Raw genomic sequence first — 20,316 nt, 5'->3', positions numbered from 1 at the left:
ATAATTATTTAGTGTTTGGCAAATGCTTAAGTAGGATTGATTTTCAAATAGACTCGTAGACCAAGCGTCCCTCAGTATTTTTTTGGTGTATTTTCAGGAATCTCAGGACCTACAAAATATCCTTTGTTCACATATTTCATTTTATATTTTTCTTTTGTCACATGTATTCAACACACTTTCAACATCCACATACATAAAACTCTCGTCAAAAAGGCCAATAAACTTTTTTCTCTTCGAAATTGACTGAGCAGCAGTAGTGGCAAAAACCAAAAACCTTCGCCTCTAAAGCAACAATGCCAACGTAACCCGAAATCATGACGTTCGGTTCTTCGAACCCTTGTCATGTTTTCGTACCCTTCTCCGCACATCACTCCTCACTTTTCACTAAAATTCTGGCAGTAGCTGTTGCACTTTGTTTTACGTCCCATCCTAATCCTGCTAGCCGAAATGCTCTTCCGGATTATTGAGTTTTGTAACTCCTCCAATTTCGCTTTTTAATCTTGTTTATCCATTTTCCGTTGAACCCTCTCTTTATTTTGAGAATCCCATCATCTCAAAGGTGAGTCTCTTTTCAGTTTTCTCTGTTAAAGTTCATACCTGTTTTCGTTTTCATTCTTTTCTTGATGAAATTTTGTCTTACGCGTACCAAATTTGGGTCCTGATGCGTGCTGAGTACTTGGATGTCTATCAAATTAAGTACATTCGTTGGGATGCTTAATCTATTGATTAATGTGGTGGGATTAAAATTATTGACTTGATTATTTTATCTTGTTGCTCAATCATCAGTTCTGTTTTTCATGCGGGTCTTTGAAAACAAGAAACATATATATGGTGAGTTTGGATGTCTTTGTTGATAACAATGCATGCATCTTATTAGACTATGAATCATGTGGGAAGTTTCTTTTTCTCTTTTTTTTTAAACTATGAATCATATATGTTATTCTTTGGTAATAGGATACGAGGAGTCGGACAATTTGGGGGTGTAAAAGAACTGTGGTCGTTGACAGTCTCTCCACATAATAAGTGTTGGAAGTTAAATCACATGACTGCTCATTCGTAGGTTATTTGGATGGGGTGTGGCCATTTCAATGGTTGAGTTGAGATCAATAAACTAAAATGCCTCTGGGGAAAGATTTTGATTTTTAAGTTTCTGCTGTCTTCGGCTTTCCCCTTGTCATTGGGAGAAATATTTGGACTTATGGTCAAACTGATTCTATCTAGTAAATTACAGTTTTGCATCCACGCCCTGTTTTATACGCTCTACAGAATTCATACTTGTTAACTATTATGTTTAGAGCTTGTGTATTCTTCAGGTTGCAGTATACTTAGTGACACTCCGATATCCCATGAGGCGTTTGTAGCGTAAATGTGCTTTAAGCTAGTGATAGGTATGTTGAATAACAAGTATGAATTCTGTGCCTACGTTAAAGTTCTTCCTTCTAATAGTAGATTCGGTGCCTCATTATGTCTTCCCATAATTTGTCTTCATTCGTGCTCCAAATACATTTGGAAGAACTTCTTATATACAGACAAACTGTTTGAATTTCTCATCATAAAACTTTAGCGTGGCAATGCACATGCATCTGTCAACATTGAAAAGCCTGCTTCTAAGTTCTAATCTCTGTTACTCCATTTTCTTCACAACAAGTATCAATTAAGTAGCTGATCAAGTTGCCATTCTCGAATCATAAGTCAAAGTTTCTAAAATATACATTCGATGGCTGAAATGGTTCAAAGCAAACAGTTAATGGAACCCCTGTAGCGAGGCATTTCATCTCGTTGTGAGAATCCAATGGTCCCTAGTTATATTTCCTTTAGATTTGACTGTAAATATCGCAACCTTTGGATTTGACTGTATTTATCGCAATGTCTCATCTATTGATCATCACTTCTTCCTGCTAGCAACACAATGGCATGGGAAGTTTATTGAGGCTGTTCATGTCTCTTACAGGTGAGGATGATATCAAGTAATACTTATATGCCCTGTTTGTTGGCAACAAATCTTTCTTGGAAAATGGATCTATTTTACCATCTTGATTATGTATATTATAAGTTTTTTTTTTTTTGGTAAAGTGGGGGTTATTAAGATTACATTATGGTATTCAAAGTCATAATTCCTAGATTTTAGTTTTAAAGTTGGTGAAAAGACTGGTATGACCTGTAATTTCAGTTATCTCACCCTCACATTCTCTTCCCTCTTTAGTTGTCACATTAAACCTTGCTAACACACACTACCAAATGTTTTTACTTTCACTATTCTCTCTCTAGTTTTATCTGTTATGCCCTTCTCATGTACCTGACTTCAAATATCTTGTTTACATTAATGACAATAAGTATTTGAAATTGATGGTTATAAGCAACACAGACGCAATATACATATTGATTGCATTCATTTTACTTTATATAATTAATGTTGGTCCCTTGGTTGCTTGATAAATTGTAGTTGTGTTTGGTGATTTATTTAATATGAGGATATCTAGTGCATTTCTAGATATTGTTCAATAAACGTGTATTCCATAAAAGTTATAATCGCACATACAATGTCCATATTTTAAATGTGCATGTTACTTATGTGTCTTATACTCAGACTCATGACAAAGAAGGAATTTGATAACCTCATAGAGGGTTTCTTTCAGTTGCTACTCGGAAAGAGATTTCCAAGAGTAACTGTGGCTTTGAAATCTTACCAGGATTTAATTTTGCAGATTTTATGTGCAGTTATTCTCCAAATCATTGGGTACTCTTATAAATTGGAGTCAGATTTTTTTGCTTTTGGACTTTTACTTAAGTCTCCTCAGAAACCAAACAGTGTTGAAAAGGTAAGTAACATGGCTTACGTTTTATGTCCTCTTGTAAGCGTATAGACATCATTAACTCTATATCTACTTTATGTCTTTGCAAAGCAGCATATCTCTAAGTTCTAAAAGGTTAAACCTGGTTCCAAATAATAAAATGCCAGAATGTCTCTTCTTTTCAGTGATCTATCACTTCGTCAAGTCTTCATGCTCTTTTTCCCCCAAGATAATAAATTTTTTGGTGCCATGAATTTGGTATCAACTATTATTTTAAAAGGCCTATTCCTGAGGTGCAGCAAGTCACAAGTACCTTGAAGTGTTTGGGATAGGCAAACAGTGCAGATGTCTCTGGGTGATAGGCATGAGATTGCCTTGAACTGTGAGGCACACCTCTGCTTATGCCCCAAACACCTGGAACAGAATGAGAAACCAAAGAGAAGGGGGCTTGTCAGGGAGGAGCAGATGAAATATACACAATAAAGGAAAATCAAAAGACATGCTCATCTTCTATAACTGCTGAATTAACTAATCTGATTTCATTCTAATTTAATGTTACTAGTTTCCTTGAGTCCAGCAGGGTGAAGAGGTGTGGTGTGGCGTGGAGGTGAGTAGGGAAGAGTGTTGCTGTTGAGAGAGAGATGAGGCCGAGTGGTTGAAAGGGGGTTAATGTGCCACATAGCATATTGGTGGGATACAGAGATGAGGTTTGAAATGGGAAGCTTTTCACAACCAAAGCCTTACTTTCTGTTTGACTTTTAAGGTCTCACCGATATTTAATTTACTTTTTGTTAGTTTATCTTTTCTTAGTTCCATCTAAGGTGAAGAAAATTTTATGTTCCTTTTATGCTTCATCATACAGTTCTTTGCCTATATTGCATCTTAGATCTATAATTCTTTCTTATAATGTTTCTTAGCATGCCAATTTTTCTTCACTGTTAAATAAAACAAAAAATTTTACAGTGTCGTGGGACCTACATCCATGTCTGTGCCTTTAACGTCACTGTGCCTCATGGAATATGCCTCAGACAGACACAGTGCCTCTGCCTTCAAAACACTGTTTCAACTAGCAAATCGCCACATTTCAGCTATGAGCATATGGCCATCCTACTTGAACATTTTCTCTCTTGCAATTTAGAAAAGCTTTATGGAATGATTTATCTTCATCAAAATGAGAAATTACATCAATGTGCGATTTTGTTCAGAATTTGCAGATTTTCTTGGCATACACATCAAGGTATTAATGGATTCAGTCGGTCATAAATCAGATGATGAGTATTCTGTAATTTGGGACAAAGGAGACATCGGTTTTATCGACTTGGACAACTGTAAATCTGTTTGTAGCTATAACCCTGCTGAAGAAAGTGATCTAGTTACTATTTCTGTTCCATTCCCATTAGTCGAAGGGAAGCCTCAATCAGGATTGGTAGGAGAGACTATTGTTGATTCGATCACAATTGAAAACAAAACTAGTGCCCCTGTTGATCTCTGGTCGGTGAAGATTTATGATTCAAAACCTGAGGACTCATTTACTATTTCGTTAATGAAACCTCCAGCTGCAACGTCAGATGCACAATATGTCCAAGAATTTCTGGAGTCATTCTCCTTGGAAGACAGAGTATTACAGCCAGGTCAGACCCTAACAATTTGGTTGTCTTGCAAGCCTAAAGGTATTGGCTTGCACACATCAGCTGTGCACTTCAGTGTTGGGGATGACACAATTGAGCGACTTGTTTTTGTCATGGCTGAAGATAAGGTATCCCAATTTTTGGCTTCTAGCAGGCCATTTAACAGAATCAGGAAGAAAAAGCACTCAGTCACCAAAGTGTTTTCTGCTGAACCATTTATTGGGGGCTCGCGTCCTATAAGGTCTCCAAACCGAGGGTTCAGATACAGGCTCCACGCATATCCAGTTCCACAGCACATTAGGAACTCGATTGAGCAGCAGCAAATCCCTGATGCTCTAGGAGATGGTCTGACAAAAGAGAATTATTTTGCATACTTTCAGACCTTGCTAGCCCTAGAAGAGATCAAAATGGAGGTCTGAATCCAAATATTTTATGCTAATAAATTGTTTTTTTTTCTTCAACAAACGCTAATAAATTGTTCATGTGGTTGGTGTTGATGCATTTTCTTTATTTTCTTCAGGAGGACATGAGGGACTTTGACATGGAGAGTGTTACTATGACAAGTAAGGGATTCCAATTTTTATGCCTCAGTGTCCCAGGACTAGCAGAGAGAAGGCCTTCGCTTGTTTATGGAGACTGTGTATTTGCTAGACCTTCCTCAGTTCATGCAACCAATACCCCCCCTTATCAAGTATGCTGAATTTTCACATGATTATTTACTATGCTGGATTTACTTGACGATTATATTTTCAAGTATTTTTTAAAGGATATTGCGGTACCTAGGATTTAATGCTCAAAAATTATTAAGAATTTTTGGAGATGATCCAGCTCATTTAAATTGCCTTCAGACCAGAGACAAATATGTGTTGGAGATTTTGTAAATTTAGCAACTACTTGAAAATTCTCATAGCCTGTCTTGATTAGAGTTATCACTTAGAGACATAGAGTGTGTTGATTGGCGTTAAAAAATTTGTTATGTTTGTGACACCGCAGATAGTGGTGGCTTCTCAGTCTCCAATATGTGAACACATGCAACATCTGGTACTTTCTGTGTTTGATTAAATGCTCCGAACTTGCATCCAGATAGCTCAAACTTTGAATGGTTATTTGAACAGGGTTATATTTACCGTGTTGAGGCTGAAGAGGTTTATCTGAGGTTTCGGGATGATTTCCACTCAGATCATAGGCCTGGAAATCTTTATGATGTGCAGTTCACGTACAACCGCACTCGTGTGAGAATGTTATATCAAGCCATCAAAGCTGCAGAAACTTTGGAGATGGAACTTCTCTTCCCGTCTGTATCCCATCAAGCAAGACTAATTCAACCAACTTCACTGGTGCCTATATCCTGTATGCTTAATCCAGAGCAAAGTAGCACCATTGAGATGATCCTTGGCTGCAGGGGAGGGTCTCCTTACGTAATTCATGGACCTCCAGGTACTGGTAAAACAATGACTCTAATAGAAGCCATCCTCCAACTTTATGCTAAGCGCAAACATACTCGAATTCTAGTCTGTGCACCTTCAAACAGTGCTGCGGACTATATTCTTGAGAAACTTATAACTGAGGAGGCAGTCCAAATTCTGAAAAATGATATCTTCAGGCTGAATGCAACTACACGTCTTATAGAGGATGTTGATCAAAACTACAAAGACTTTTGCTGTATTGAAGATGCTGTTTTCAGGTGTCCCATATTGAGTAGGCTCAGGCAATATAGGATTATTGTATCAACATATACAAGTGCGTCACTCCTATATGCAGAAGGCATCAAGCGAGGCCACTTCTCTCACATATTTTTAGATGAAGCAGGCCAAGCTTCAGAACCTGAGACGATGGTTCCTGTTGCCCACCTTTATCAAAAGAAAACAGTAGTTGTACTTGCCGGGGACCCAAAGCAGCTTGGTCCTGTAATCTACTCGAAAATTGCTGAGAGTTATGGATTGGGAAGATCATACTTGGAAAGGCTGTTCGAATGTCAGTTATATAATGATGGGAATAGAAGCTATATTACCAAATTGGTTCGAAACTATCGGTCTCATCCAAAAATTCTGTACCTTCCATCAACCTTGTTTTAAGGGGGCGATTTGATCTCATGCAAAGAAAATGATGGAAACTTTATACTGCCATTATTGGACCTACTACCTGACCAGAACTTCCCTTTGCTTTTCTTTGGTATCCAGGGTTGTGATGAGAGGGAAGGGAGTAATCCGTCATGGTTTAACAGAATTGAGGCCAGCAAGGTAGTTGATATCATTATTCATTTGATTGATGATAAAGGGCTTCATGAGGAAGACATCGGGGTTATAACTCCTTACAGGCAGCAAGTTCTCAAAATAAGAAACGCACTTGAAAGCTTTAATAAAACCAAAATCAAGATTGGTAGTGTTGAACAATTCCAAGGGCAAGAGAGGCAAGTGATCATTGTGTCTACTGTCCGATCCACAATTAAACACAATGAGTTTGACAAGATCCACTATCTGGGATTTTTAAGCAGTCCTAGAAGGTTCAATGTGGCTATTACCCGAGCAAGATCTTTGCTTATATTGGTTGGGAATCCACATATCCTTTGCAAGGTACTCTTTAAGCATTTTTAATTTGTATATCATTCTGATTTCAGATAAGCACAAGAAGTATGCTGTTAAAAGTAATGTGCATTACCACTTTCCTGGTTTGCTTGTTTTCCTTCTGTTTGCCTATTGTACAAATGGTTAGTCTGCCTGCTTCCAACCACCCAAAGGTTCATGTATGAATACCCAAAGCAAATGTCCCCTTGAACTATGTACACACTCGAGGAGTCTTAGGTGATGAATGATCATTTCAGTTTTGCCAAGGCAGTTTTCCCTGGGTTTATGTATTCACATGTTTGAGGTATTGACAGGATGGTCATTGGAACAAGCTTTTATGGTACTGCTCAGACAACGATTCCTACAAAGGTTGCTTCTTACCAGGCAAGGAGGAAGATGTCAAAGAGCAAACTGTCCCAGTGAATTATGATGGAGAATACAGTGCCTTCCAGCCGTCTGGGGATGTGGAATGGGGTGAGATTGTCCAACCATCTGGGGATGTGGAAGGGGAGCAACCTGGGGAAGTGGGTTGCTCTGGCAACTTACAGCCGTCTGGGGCGGTGGAATGGGGTCACAATTACTTCAATACAGAAGAGATCCCAAAGCCTGTAACAGATGAAGCTGAATGGTCTGATGGCTGGAAATAACTGGATGCCTGACAAGAGTTGAGCATGTATAGCAGATGACCACAAGCTGGTACAATATGGATTAAGTGACTTCTGAATTTTATTTTATTTTTTATACATGTGCTTGGCTTGAAGTCTCGAAGAAAAAACTACCCAAGATGAATGTAATTTGTAGTAGTTGTTTCTGGAATTTTTGGATACACTTGCCAAATATATTCTGACTGGAAAAATTTTGTTGAATCTGCTCATCAAACTTCAAAATTTTGGAGATGCCTTGCACAGAACAAAATGTTAGGAGGCATTAGCAACAATTTCTTGGGGAAATATTTTTGTGCAGCATTTTGCTTTATTTTGATAAGCACACATTTGCTAGCACTCGATAAAAGCAATAGCATCTAAGCCAGTGGGGTCTTTTCCTAAGGGTAACATGAAATAAGAAGCGTTATGGCAAGTACAACAGTCATGTATCCTGCTCTGAAAATGCCCCTCCATTTTCAAATTCGTCTCTGAGTTTTTTATTTGCCTTTTGTTTAATCAAATTGGTTAGCAGATTAACTGTAGCTGCAACTTTAAATGGAAACTCTGGAATTAAATTGGCCCACCAAACCATAGAGAACAATTGAAAGTTTAAAGTGTAACATCATTGGAAATCCATATAGGCAAAGATTGATTTCATTTCAGGTGATCGCCTTATTCATGCTTTCTCAAGTTGCTAATACTCAGAAAATCAATCGAAGTTTGTCAAACATACAGAAGTCAGAATTTGCCTGCCATACAATTCACCTTAGCTGTGCAATTGTTGCTATACTCACCTTGTGGAACTATTCTATACAATCAAGATATTAATCAAGATGAGAGCTACGTCTATCAAGTCAATGTAGGAACAACAACGTCCGCAACAACCATGATGAGAGCGAGCAACCAGCCAGACTCGCTATTGGTACCACTAGTGGAAAAAGGTCTCCATGAGGGTAGACGTGGTGCTAACCTTGGTTCTGGATGCGATCCATCAGGAGCGGCTGGAGTGTCTGAATCGGCAGGTACGGAAGTGTCTGAATAGGAAGGTGCTGGACTATCTGAATCAGCAGTCGACTCCTCTGAGCCTTGTGTGAAGTTGATTGCAGGAGGTGTTGGACGGTTCACAGGACCTGCAAATTTATACAGAGAAAAAGCAATATTTCATGTTCTTGTAGACTCTGCTGATTTAATATTCTTTGATATTTTGAGTTTCAAATAAGAAACCCAGATTCTGCTTATGAAATGACTGGTCCATAGCCATCTGCGTCTGTTTGTAAAGCAGTAATTATCGTCACAGCCTATCATGTCAAAGTCTCTTTTGTATCTCCATAGAAGTCCTAAGTTCTCTTCATTAGGCTTATACTGCTATTGAAACCGATTACTTTCGTGATTTACCAATCATGCATAACTAATTTCGGATTGATTGGTCCTATGCACGGTGTATAAAGAACATATATGAGCATAGAACTCTAGTCTTTGGAAAGAAAACTCCTAGCAAGACAAGTACTAAGCTTGCTTTGATGGAACTAAATACAAGCGTTTTTAAAACTCTTTGTAAGTACAAAAATCAATAAAGCAGACAAAGAAAGCAATGCAAAGATGAGTCGATCTATAAGGTATCATCATTTCACAAATTACCAGAAAAGCTTGGCGGCGAGTTTTCAGGACCAGCATCAAAAAGTGGCAGTTAAAAGTTTCAAGTAGCAAATTAATAGGCACCAAAAAAAAAAAAAAACTGAGCAGAATGTAAAGAAAACAGATAGCAAAAGGAACGGTTTTTACCAGCAAATGAATAGACACAAATTAATACACTAGTAAGCAATGCAAAAATCGAGTCGATTTATAGGGTATAATCATTTCACAAATTACCAGATAAGCGTGGTGATGAGTGATCGGGACCTGCAGCAAAAAAGTGACAGTCAAAGCTTTTAGTAGCAAATTAATAGACGCAATATAAAAAAAGAACGTAAAGAAACAGGAGCAGGGGAAGGGGGATTTTACTTGTAATGCTCTTTAAAGGAGGCAGAGTACGTGTTCCTGATCAAAACAGTTCAAGAAGGGGAAAACATCATTAGCGTTAAAGCAAAGTAAATAATAATACATAATTTAACGATAGCCCCAGTACTAAATTTCAATAACTTAGATTTGATGGGATTGAAAACTATACAACATGCACGAAAATGAACGGTCACCATTAGTACGTTGGATAGACAGGTGCTCCACCTTCTATTAACTACTGGAAATGTAGATCTAAGCCAATCATACTTAAGAATTGACTTATCAAATCTTGTTCTAGTTTACAGTTGCATGCTTTTATTGATAATGGACATTTTCCTCCGAAGTTGAGAATAATGTATCTACGCAGAATTCAACCATCCAAAAATTACAGGAAATTGGTAAACTAGCATTAATTAATTACTGTAATTACTAAACTATTATGGAGTACTTTTATTGAAAATTATTAGCATTATCAACAATTATCAGAAATATTCCAAAAACACAAAAAAGAGATAATGCTTACCGGAACATAGAGAAGTAAGGGAGAAGTTAGTCTTGGTTCCATGATCTCTCGTCGGACAAAGAGAGGTAAGAGAGAGGACTTTGGTGGAGTTGAGAGGGAACCCGAGGAGGTTAGGCTTTTGAATGAGATAGCAGAAGCAGACGGCGCCGCCGGTGGTAAATGCGGAAATGACGTCATTGCAGCACTGACGAGAAGGTGAATTGGAGGTGTTGTTCGGAGATGAAGAAGTGTACGGCAGGCACTTTGAGAAGGAGACCAGTTCGTCAGTACAGTTCGCCGGAGCTGCTGGTGGTGGTGGTGCAGGAGGTGATCGTGGCGGAGAACGTGCTGCTTTTCTAGAATGCGGAGGAGGTGGAGACGAAGATGGAGGTGAAGGTGACAGTTTTGTTGTTGTGGCGCCGGAGGAGGTGAGAAGGAGGGCGGAGGTGAGGAGGAGGAAGAGGAGGAGGCCGGTGGTCATCTGTGAAGTTGGGGGACTTGGCATGTGCGTGTTTTGTGGTGTGCAAGTGTGTGACAGAGGTGGAAGGAAAGGCGGTTGGTTATTCTGTTTAGCGGGCCGTTCTGTATTTATAATTTTATATGCAGGTTATATTTTTGGCGGGAATGGGAGGTTGCTGGTTTTCCAAAAATACCCTCGCTTCTAATATTCCGCATACGCCTTGTCAATTTTTCATTTGCGTTCTATCACTAAAATTATTATTGTTGTTTTAAGTAAATCAAATACTGTCACAAATTGTCTTCTCGTCCGTGGGTGTGGAACAGGGAATTTTGCTGGACTAATTGTCAAAATTCAAAATTTAATTTCACAGCTCTTTTTTTTTTAAAAAAAAAACTAAAATTATTGTTGTTTTAAGTAAATCAAATACTATCACAAATCGTCTTGAAAGACGTAACATTATTATGTTTCTTGTGGCAACAAAATTTTGAGTATGGTAATATCACTTGCAATGCATATCACAGTCTCGAGAGACAGTTGGTTGGGTAATAAGATGGAAGAAAAGAAGTAGAAAGTCTTCAATCCAAGATCTCCTATTTATTGTCACTTCTATCTAACCACCCAACCCAATCACTTATACATGCGTGTGCGTGTGTATATATTTGTATGTATGTATGTATGTGTTGCTTTACATTCAATCCTGAGATTCAAATCAATTTTGCGCTTATGTTAGCCAAAACGTTGTAATGATTAAATTCATGAGAATTTTGGAAAAAAAAAATCTTGTAGTCAAATGATACTTAATAGTATTTGTATTCCATCTCTCATTCTACAATGAAAATTTGTATCAATGAGTCTCAACTTACGTTTTGTAGGTACTTATTTATTACTCTGTCTCTGTAATTGCAATTTCCGAATCTTTGTGTGAAACTTCATATTTTCTCGAATTGTCTATGTACAAGGGCTTTCTTCAGTGGGTGATAAGAAACAGGACAAGGAAGGATTACACATTCTAGGACATAAGCGTCCTGAATCCGAAGTCTATTACCCGCTCGACTTCCATCCAAATTTTGCTGACAGTTATACCGAGGAAGATAGCTCCATTTCCTATAGGATTTCTCTAGTGCAGATATCAAATTTACAACCTCCTTACAGGATGACAAACAAAGCAACAGGTAGCAAGAATCTTGGTCGTGGCAAAATATTGAATTTGTCTCCACCATGAGATTTCAAGTATCTTGGCTCAGGGATCAACAATATGGGATGAACATCGCTGCTAAGAATTGGTCGGCCTTCGGCCACTGATGAATTGTTGCCTGTAGAAGTTGGATTTCGTCGAATTTCATCCCTTTTTGGAGGTAACGGCACCGTGGTATCATCTGGAACAGAAGGTTGCATTAGGTCCTCTGGCCTTTCCGGTGGCAATTGCACCGGCACTGGTCTAGCCGGTGGAAAATTCAATGCAGGCTCTGGAGTATTTGGTGTGGGAAATACAGGCAATGACTCTGCACATATATAATCAAGAAAAGATGATAACTACAGAAGCATATCAAATATAGGAAGTCAAGCATCGTGCTGCTTTAACCTATTATCAAAGCTGAATTTGTGCAAGCAAAATCGCAGGTTGAGAATTTACTTTGACATTGAGTCAACGATGGGACTGATATGTAGCAGCTAGACAATTGAACTGATAGACTGATGCTTAGTAAAGGAGAAGATCTAAACAGCAAGCACAAGCAATAATAACCAGCTTGAACAGCATGGTTCAGGGTTTTGCAGCAAGGCTCCATTGAGGCTGTACTTCCATCTTGCTCCATGCATTTCTCAAAAAATCTACGCCAAGGAGAGAGCATCCCTGAATTTGGGCATTTGCAAATTGGCATGAAATACAAATCAGAATTGTTAAACCCCATATGAACCTTAAGGTATCCATTCAATTAGACAGTTCAATTTGGATTCCATCTCTTGGAAAGTATATAAGCATCTCCAAAGCTGCTCGTGAGGTGTGGCATCCATTCTGTGTGCAAGGTGCTGTGTGCATGCATCTGACCTACTCAGTACATCAGACTCACGCCTTGTGTGCTTTCAACAGTTGCAAGACAGCACGAATACGGTGAGATTGAATCTACGATGCCAAATCACCAAATTTGATTTTTATGGGAAATAGTTTTTGCTTGGCTAAGATCAAACCCGAGTAAAATTGAGTTCAGAAACTTAAGCGGTTGATTTGTCTAGGCGAACTTTCAGCATTGATTTAATTTGTGATTGAGCATATTCGATAATTGCAATAACAGATAAAATCTTTTTCTCGAACGACTTCCATTAGCATTTTCTTCGGTTGTTCTATAAAGTGGAGAGGGAATTTGCGGCAAATTGTACAATTTTATTAAACAGAAACAAGAATACAAGGACATGATCCAATAACTCCGGCGTGATATTACAAAAGAACAAAATGGACATCAAAGCCTTCTGATACAAATATATATTTTGATCTCAGGAATCTGGAATGATTCAAAAAATGTCTGTTTACAAAATTGAGGTTACCCCTCAAGAGTGGAATTTATCATCTGGGGAGTAGATACTTAGATGAACATCAAATTGGAATCCCCAACTACGAAAAATTTTAAGGAGCATCAACTGGCAAATGCAATCAGAAGTCAATCAGGAACATCCGAAAGCAATAGCTCCAACTAATGCTAGCAGAAGAAGGTGTGGAACTCTTTGAGAAGGCTGGGCTGTTGACAAATCAGGTCGGACTCCTGGCGGTGTCATAGCTGGATATCCACCACCCTCAGGTGTCGATCCTGGAGGCGTTAGTGTTCCATCACCTCCCGCTCCTGGTGTATCTCCGGGAGGAGTAATTGTTCCATCACCTCCCGCTCCTGGTGGAGTAAGAGTCGGTGTATTAGGTTCTGGCAGCCAGGAAGGTGACAGTGGTTGATCCTCTGTTGGACCTGCAAATAAGTAAAGAATGAACTGATATTTCTTTCCGTTGCAGGAAAGGTATTGAATGGTTTCTTAATTCTTGACCAGAGAGAAATTAAGTTTGAGTGCACCGAGTACGTCAATATAGCTATGACAATCACGATAAAGATGTCAAATTTAACCCTAAGTCCAACGTATATGTCATGCAAAATCAGGATACTCCATTAAGTTTGTTATAATAGAACCAAAATATCAGAAAAGCCTTTATGTATGGGACCTGGAGCTGGAATAGGTGCACCAGGCAAGCCTGCAAATCAAACAAAAAATATTTCTATCAGAGGAGAAAAAGCAAGATGAGAAATACAGAGAAAAATTCATCTTCTTGGAACCATTTGAACTTCCAGTTTCCTGAACCTTACCTTTGCATTCAATGGGCACACCATCTGAATTACAAGCACGCGGAAGAGAAGCTGCGAGAGTTTGATTAATTGGTACATGAAGAGGAACTCCCCCAGTGAACATAAGGCAGAGACAATCTCTGCCACTACTCATGAGGGACTTGAGTGACTGACAACAATCTGCAGTTGGTGAACCTCCAGATCCACCAGTAATGAAGTTCGTACAAGGGGCGAAGCTACGAAGCATCAAACCCGTGCATGACGTATTGGTTTGGCCGTGCACTGGAATAAATAGAAGCAAAAAAGCAATAGCTATAGCTGCATTCAAGTGTGGAGAAGTTTTTAATCTCTCCATTTGTGTTCTTTATTACTACAAGACGGTCGGAGCACTAGAGCTAGCTAAGTAGGATATATGCAGTTATTGGTATTGGCTAACAATTCGCTGTTGGCTATGGGGTGAATGGTGATGGAATTTATACATTGATTGAAAATTTGAGTGGAGTTCATGAGAAAAGGAGGCAAGAACACGTAGAGTTGAGGTCGGTTCCAGACTCAACTACCTTAACTAACTTGGTAAAAAAATTGGGGTTTAGGTGACCTTGCTAAGTTTAAACCTAGTTGTCCCTTTTCCAAACTTCCCAAGAAAATAATTTAGAAAAACACAAAAGGCAAACTCCTCCTCGTTTGGAAATTAGTTAACGTCCTATTTGTTAACTCAATATAGCACTTAAACTTAATATATTCAGTTGCATTTGATAACAAAAAATAGAACATCTCAATTAATTAAGTGACATTGAATTTTTTAGACAAAATTTGGTCCCAAAAATAAGTGATAAGTGAATAACTTATCACTTAATGTGATATACACTCAAATATATCAAATTTAATATTTTACTGTTTAATAATCTAATGAATTTAGATTTCAGATTTTAATTTTTAGTTTTCAAACTTTAGTTTTATCAAACGGATCCTAAAAAACTTGATAGAAACTTGCCTTCCCTGCTATAGGTGCCTCGTTTTGCCTTCTCATTCCATTGGTGGAAAAATAATAGGAGGCCAAATGTTTTTTTAGTTCAACTAGATTTTGGTAGGAAAGGGTAGTCCACACAGCATTAGTCCTCAAATCATGGCCACTAAATTAAGTCAAAGTTTACCCAAGTTATTAGTATTATAATTGTACAATATACCATAATAGAATACGTGGCAATTCAGAGAATGAATTTAAACTACCCTGCATTCTTAGTTTAATTATTCTTCAAATATACTTATGAACATTTATTCTTTAGTTCTCCATGATAACAAAATATTCCAGAAGTTGTTTTGTAGAAATTTCAACAACTAGAGCATTTCTTTTTCCCTGGAGAGCTTAATCCTTAAATACAAAACCTACAATTTATGTTCATACAAGTTAGTCCTATGAGAATACAATCCAAGAAATTAGAATTTAAGTTCATATAGAGAATTATAATTAAAAAAAAATTAGTACTATCAATGGGGCGGGGCCAACCTGAGCTCGGCTCGTTTGGCTCGGAAAAAAGTCTGATGAGTCCAACTTTTTAGTGAACTGGTCTGAGTTTGGCCCTAAAAATAGATCCGAATTAAATATAAGCTAAACTTGGGTCTCATTAGGCTCAAATCCGATATAGGTCTGACCTTTTAATTATCTATATATATAATGATATATATATAATATTTATATTTTGATATTATATATAATTGTATATTCAAATATATTATTACTAAATACTAAATATATACAAATTACAAAACACAAAAATGCATCTGAAGATTCCTCTATTAGTTTTCTTGAGAGCCAATATTGGTAATACATAACTAAAACTCTAACTTTTCTTATTGGTTGAGTAAATTTTTATGTTGGCTTAATATTGGTTGATTTCTTTTTGGTATAGAAACACAAATCATCAAGTATATTTGGATTTAAGTTACAAAGTTATGAAGAAGTTCCAACCTTTGAAGATGTATTGGCTTATGATCACATGTTTCATTACTATTTTTCATGTATTTTGAACAAATTAGATATAAATATTGTTGAAAATTTTTTATTTATGTAATTTTTTAGAACTATCACTTGTTTATGTTTAATTTTAATGTTGTAATCTTGTGAATGTTAAATTAATTTTACAACTTAATAGTTATAGTAATTATATTAAGAAAATTGATGAGTAATAAATGAGTTTGGGTTAAACTCGAATAAGGCTCAAAATCCTAATATTTTGTGAGTTGAGTATGATTTTCACATTTATTAACCCGAATTTCATGGCTCGAAATCTGAAAGTATTACAAATTAAATGAGCTATCCATGAACTTATGATAGCCCGACTCATATGGTCCGATTAACATGCCTACGAAAAACAAATTGAAATAGAAAGTCCATATGATGTTTACTAATTGTGTTTGCCAATGGATTGAAAATTCAAAGAATTTAAATACACCTTACAAGAAAGAATTAACAAGAGGGCTAAGGGTGGCCATCATGGCTATTTGGATTGTAAGCCTGGGTTTTCGGAGTGCTTGTGCTTCTGGCTTTGTAGAAAATGTCGAATATATGTAACGTTTATTTGCGAAGGCGGTGATTCTTTTTGTTCAAGTATTGCGCCTTTGACCTCGCAACCGGCGGAGGCATGTGAATTCCTGTTGTTAAAGGATGGAATTAAACCCACGCCTTAGCATGCTGGGCTGATGAAAGCGTCAACAACTCACACCACGCCTTCAGATGTTAGGCCTCATGAAGTCTCGAAGACTTTTACAGTTTTAAAGAGCCATCTTCTTAATTTACAGTTTTTTTCAGTCAATGGTGATGCAAGAAGTAAGCTCTTTCCTTTATTTTCCTAAGTTAACTGTGTTCAAACAAAAACTCCTTTGGTTTTGGGGAAAGGAAACAGAGATATCTGTAGTTATATTCAACTCATATATTTGGTGGTTCTGATTTTGAGGTGTTTGACTTGGAAAAGATGGACCAAAACTGCAATGGCGCTTTTGGATGTATAATTAGGGACGCATCAAATTTGAGGCTAGGACTGATATAGCTGTCTTTGAACCATTATGGCATTGTGGCTAATGCATAAGCAATGACAAGGATCATTTCTTTCTTATATTTGTGAACTTTCCAAAGGAGAGGAAAAAAAGAAGGCAATAGAAAAAAGAAAAAGGAACTTTGAGCTCGTACATCCGCTGGCAAAAAAGATGGACAGAAGGATCTGATATTTTCTCACAATGAATAGCGAACCTTCAACTCCACAACTATAATAATTATACAAATCTAAGGCAATAATCTATAATACAAAGAATAACAAGTGCTCAATCGACTTGACAAATCAAAATACTAGGTATCAAACAATCCTCTAGATAAAAAAACTGATACATAACGTGGCTGAGATAAAATGTGCTAGCATCAGATCAATAATTCCTCAGGGCAATTGCTCCGATCACAGCTAGCAGAAGCAATGGTGAAAAACTCAGTGTTGAGGCAGCTGATGGGGTCACAGACTGTCGGTTGCCTGAATTCCCTGCTGGAGATCCTGAATTTGTAGTTGAAGATGGTGGAGTCAAAGCCGGATTTGTTTCTGCCTCTGGTGCCAATGTTGGAGAGCCAGCCTGGGGAACCACAGAGCCTGAAAATCAAGAAATTAAACATATTTCAGCAGGGCATTTGTGGGGAAAAAAAACAATTTAAGCAAGGCATTTTGTATTTTGAATTTTCTACTCCTAATAGTTGGAATGTAATTACAGATTATACTACAAATTAGCAGCACTTAGTACCTGTAGGAGGAGCAGCTGCAGGTGACATGGTACCTGTAGGAGGATTAGCTGCAGGTGACACTGCAGGTCCACCAGCTAGAGGTCCTGTTAATCGAAAAACATCTCAGTAACCCCAAAGAATGGGGAAAAGAATTTAAAAAAAAAAGGGGGGGAAAACATTAACATAAATTCAAGAACTGTAGGTTACCTGGAGCAGGAATAGGTGCTACAGAGGCTGAAAATAAATATTGTGAACATATTCATTAGTAAATCGTGCAAATTCAATTGAAAAAATGGTACTGGCATGGAATTAGACGTGAGGTTGTGTTACCTTTGCACTGAAGGGGTACACCAGGCTGGTTACAGGTGCGGGGGAGGGAGAGGACGAGAGTTCGATTGATGGGAAGGTTGAAGGGAACGCCTCCAGTTGCAACAAGGCAGAGACAGCCTGTGCTGTTGGCCATGAATGCCTTAATTACATTGCAGCAATCTGCAGTAGGCGAATTCCCATTGGTGCTGCTATTGGTAATGAAATTCAGGCAAGGAGTGAAGCTGGTGAGCATCGAAGTTGTACAAGGTGAATTGATCTGGCCATAAACAGGCAAAGATAGAAGCACCAAGGCAATGGATAAAGCTGGAAATAACTGCTGGAGAGCCATGATTAGTTGCACTAGTATCTTATTGTGTCCTATTAATTGCACTGTTGGAAGAATGATTAGAATTGCTGATTTTGGCTGAGAAACTTGCTGTTAAAACTTGAGAAAGAGATCCATCAAAGAGGGGAATTTATAGGTGAGGATGAATGTTTTGAATAAAAAAAAAAGTGGGTTTTGAGTGGTTTTGGAGCTCAACTACCTTAACTAATCCTGTGAGAAGAAGACTAGATTAGGTGGAATTTGCTTGCTTGTCTGTTGCATGTTCCTCGTACCTTTAAACCTGTTTATGACGCGTCAGATAACATTTTCATGTCCTGTTCTGGGTTCTGATTGCCAGCGCATTGATGAATTTTGGCCTAAGCCCCCATTGATGGATATCATGCAGCAATATTAGGATATCGTAAAGAGTTGGCAATCATTTTTTCAGTCAGATAGGTCCGTCGCCTATCCCGCTTCTTTTTCATTCTTGGTGGTAGAAAGTAGAATCTAGAGAGAGATGCTTTGCGTGCCAAAACTGTTCAAATGTTTGAGATGTAATCAAGTCTTAGTGGCTTAATTAAACATCCTTCATTTCCTTCTTTTCTTGTACTTCCCTTTTTTTTTCTCAGAAAAAAAAAAGCCGACTTATTATATAGATCACACATTTATTTATATTTCTTTCATCTGTATATTTAAATGCTAACTCAAATTAATACATTCTTATAAAACAAATTAATATTTGAATTTCCTCCTAACCAGTGTGATGCACCCGTGAGCTAAACCCTTATAGTATAACTAGGGAGGGACAGCCCGTGCGACGCGCGGGAATTTGGTGCTTGTGATTCAAGATAATTAATAATTATTGTTTAATATTTTGTAGTATAAGAACTGAAGTATGATGATTTTATCATGTGATTTTAATAGAAAAATCATAAGTTACATAGTGAGTCAATAAAAATAATGTGCAATGAGACATCCTTATCGTTATACTATATAAGAATCCATTGTGATCAAAGGTTATGTTTGAATTTCAACTGCAAAGATAAGGATAGTTTGAAAATGTAAAAATGTTTGAAGTGCAATTGAAAAGTATCCAAAGTCTCTTCTAAAACTTATCCAAGATGATAAAACATTTTAAAGTATCAATTGGACCCTTCATCTCTCGAATCTATATATGTTCGTGAAAGATCTCTCAAGCAATGCTTCTGATTTCTCCCTCGACTTAAGCTCAACCTGAATTATCAAGTCAAGTTTATCCATCAATCACTTTGCATCCAATCTAATCTAAAATAATTTTATTTTTGACTAACTATTTATATAATTTGGTGGGCATAATACGACTTAATCAGATATTTCTTACAAAGATAATAATGCCCATAAATGATAGATAGATAAGAAACTTAAGTGGTCTTTTTCAAAATTTTGTAGAAACTATTCAAATTTGGTGTTTTTTGCTAAGGGCATTTCTTTATAATCTCATAAATAAGTTCAAATCTGCATAATTGTTAAAGATCTGAATTGAAACTATCTTGATTATAAAAAATTGGTGCAAATAATATTTTCTAAATTTGAAATTGTAGAAAATGGTAACTAAAATCAGAAGAAATTCCTCATATGAATTCGAATTACAAACTATAGGTAGAAACTGCTTAATGATATTTTTCAATATTTACTTGTATAAGTATCCAATATAACATCTCTACTTAATTGACTCGTTTGAACTATGGATAATAGTTGCTTTAATCAAATCAAGAAACATTATTTATCATTATACAACATACAATTATGAGTAAATGAATTAATACAATGCAATCAAAATGGTGCTGTAGCTAAAGCATTTAAACTCATCAAGATTCACTACAAATTCTTTTAGATAGCATAAAAAAGCAAATTTTTTGTATTTGAAACTATATAAATAGTATAATACAAGAACGAGATCATAACATGAAAAGCAAATGGAGTGCAAATGACATCTTAGTACTATGTAGCATGATTAATTTTCTTTTTTAGTTTC

At 37.1% G+C, this 20,316-nt stretch overlaps 3 protein-coding genes, 1 long non-coding RNA gene and 1 pseudogene across 4 annotated transcripts; 1 reads left to right on the top strand and 4 right to left on the bottom strand.

Annotated features, from left to right (window-relative positions):
• LOC113736842 (probable RNA helicase SDE3) lies at positions 1 to 7,850 on the top strand (annotated as a pseudogene).
• Positions 7,851 to 8,274: 424 nt separating this feature from the next.
• On the bottom strand, positions 8,275 to 10,658 carry LOC113736843 (uncharacterized). Its single transcript, XM_027264017.2, has 4 exons — positions 10,150 to 10,658; positions 9,630 to 9,665; positions 9,498 to 9,527; positions 8,275 to 8,758 (listed from the first exon to the last, which is right to left on the bottom strand). The coding sequence occupies exons 1-4, from the start codon at positions 10,631 to 10,633 to the stop codon at positions 8,478 to 8,480; spliced, it is 831 nt and encodes a 276-aa protein (XP_027119818.1). The 5' UTR covers positions 10,634 to 10,658; the 3' UTR covers positions 8,275 to 8,477.
• Positions 10,659 to 11,488: 830 nt separating this feature from the next.
• Positions 11,489 to 12,481, bottom strand: LOC113737913 (uncharacterized). The gene is made up of 2 exons (XR_011842179.1): positions 12,222 to 12,481; positions 11,489 to 12,090 (listed from the first exon to the last, which is right to left on the bottom strand). It is a non-coding gene; the product is annotated as an uncharacterized lncRNA (long non-coding RNA).
• A 500-nt stretch (positions 12,482 to 12,981) lies between these two features.
• Positions 12,982 to 14,333, bottom strand: LOC113737912 (uncharacterized). The gene is made up of 3 exons (XM_072083983.1): positions 13,930 to 14,333; positions 13,788 to 13,817; positions 12,982 to 13,539 (listed from the first exon to the last, which is right to left on the bottom strand). The coding sequence occupies exons 1-3, from the start codon at positions 14,261 to 14,263 to the stop codon at positions 13,247 to 13,249; spliced, it is 657 nt and encodes a 218-aa protein (XP_071940084.1). The 5' UTR covers positions 14,264 to 14,333; the 3' UTR covers positions 12,982 to 13,246.
• Positions 14,334 to 17,092: 2,759 nt separating this feature from the next.
• On the bottom strand, positions 17,093 to 18,524 carry LOC113737181 (uncharacterized). The gene is made up of 4 exons (XM_027264445.2): positions 17,999 to 18,524; positions 17,876 to 17,902; positions 17,689 to 17,772; positions 17,093 to 17,540 (listed from the first exon to the last, which is right to left on the bottom strand). The coding sequence occupies exons 1-4, from the start codon at positions 18,324 to 18,326 to the stop codon at positions 17,326 to 17,328; spliced, it is 654 nt and encodes a 217-aa protein (XP_027120246.1). The 5' UTR covers positions 18,327 to 18,524; the 3' UTR covers positions 17,093 to 17,325.
• Positions 18,525 to 20,316: the final 1,792 nt, after the last annotated feature.

The sequence above is a fragment of the Coffea arabica genome, chromosome 3e, assembly GCF_036785885.1.
Source record: "Coffea arabica cultivar ET-39 chromosome 3e, Coffea Arabica ET-39 HiFi, whole genome shotgun sequence".
NCBI lineage: Eukaryota > Viridiplantae > Streptophyta > Magnoliopsida > Gentianales > Rubiaceae > Coffea > Coffea arabica.
The sequence above is the reverse complement of the archived record's forward strand: the minus strand, read 5'-3'. Positions and strand labels throughout refer to the sequence as shown.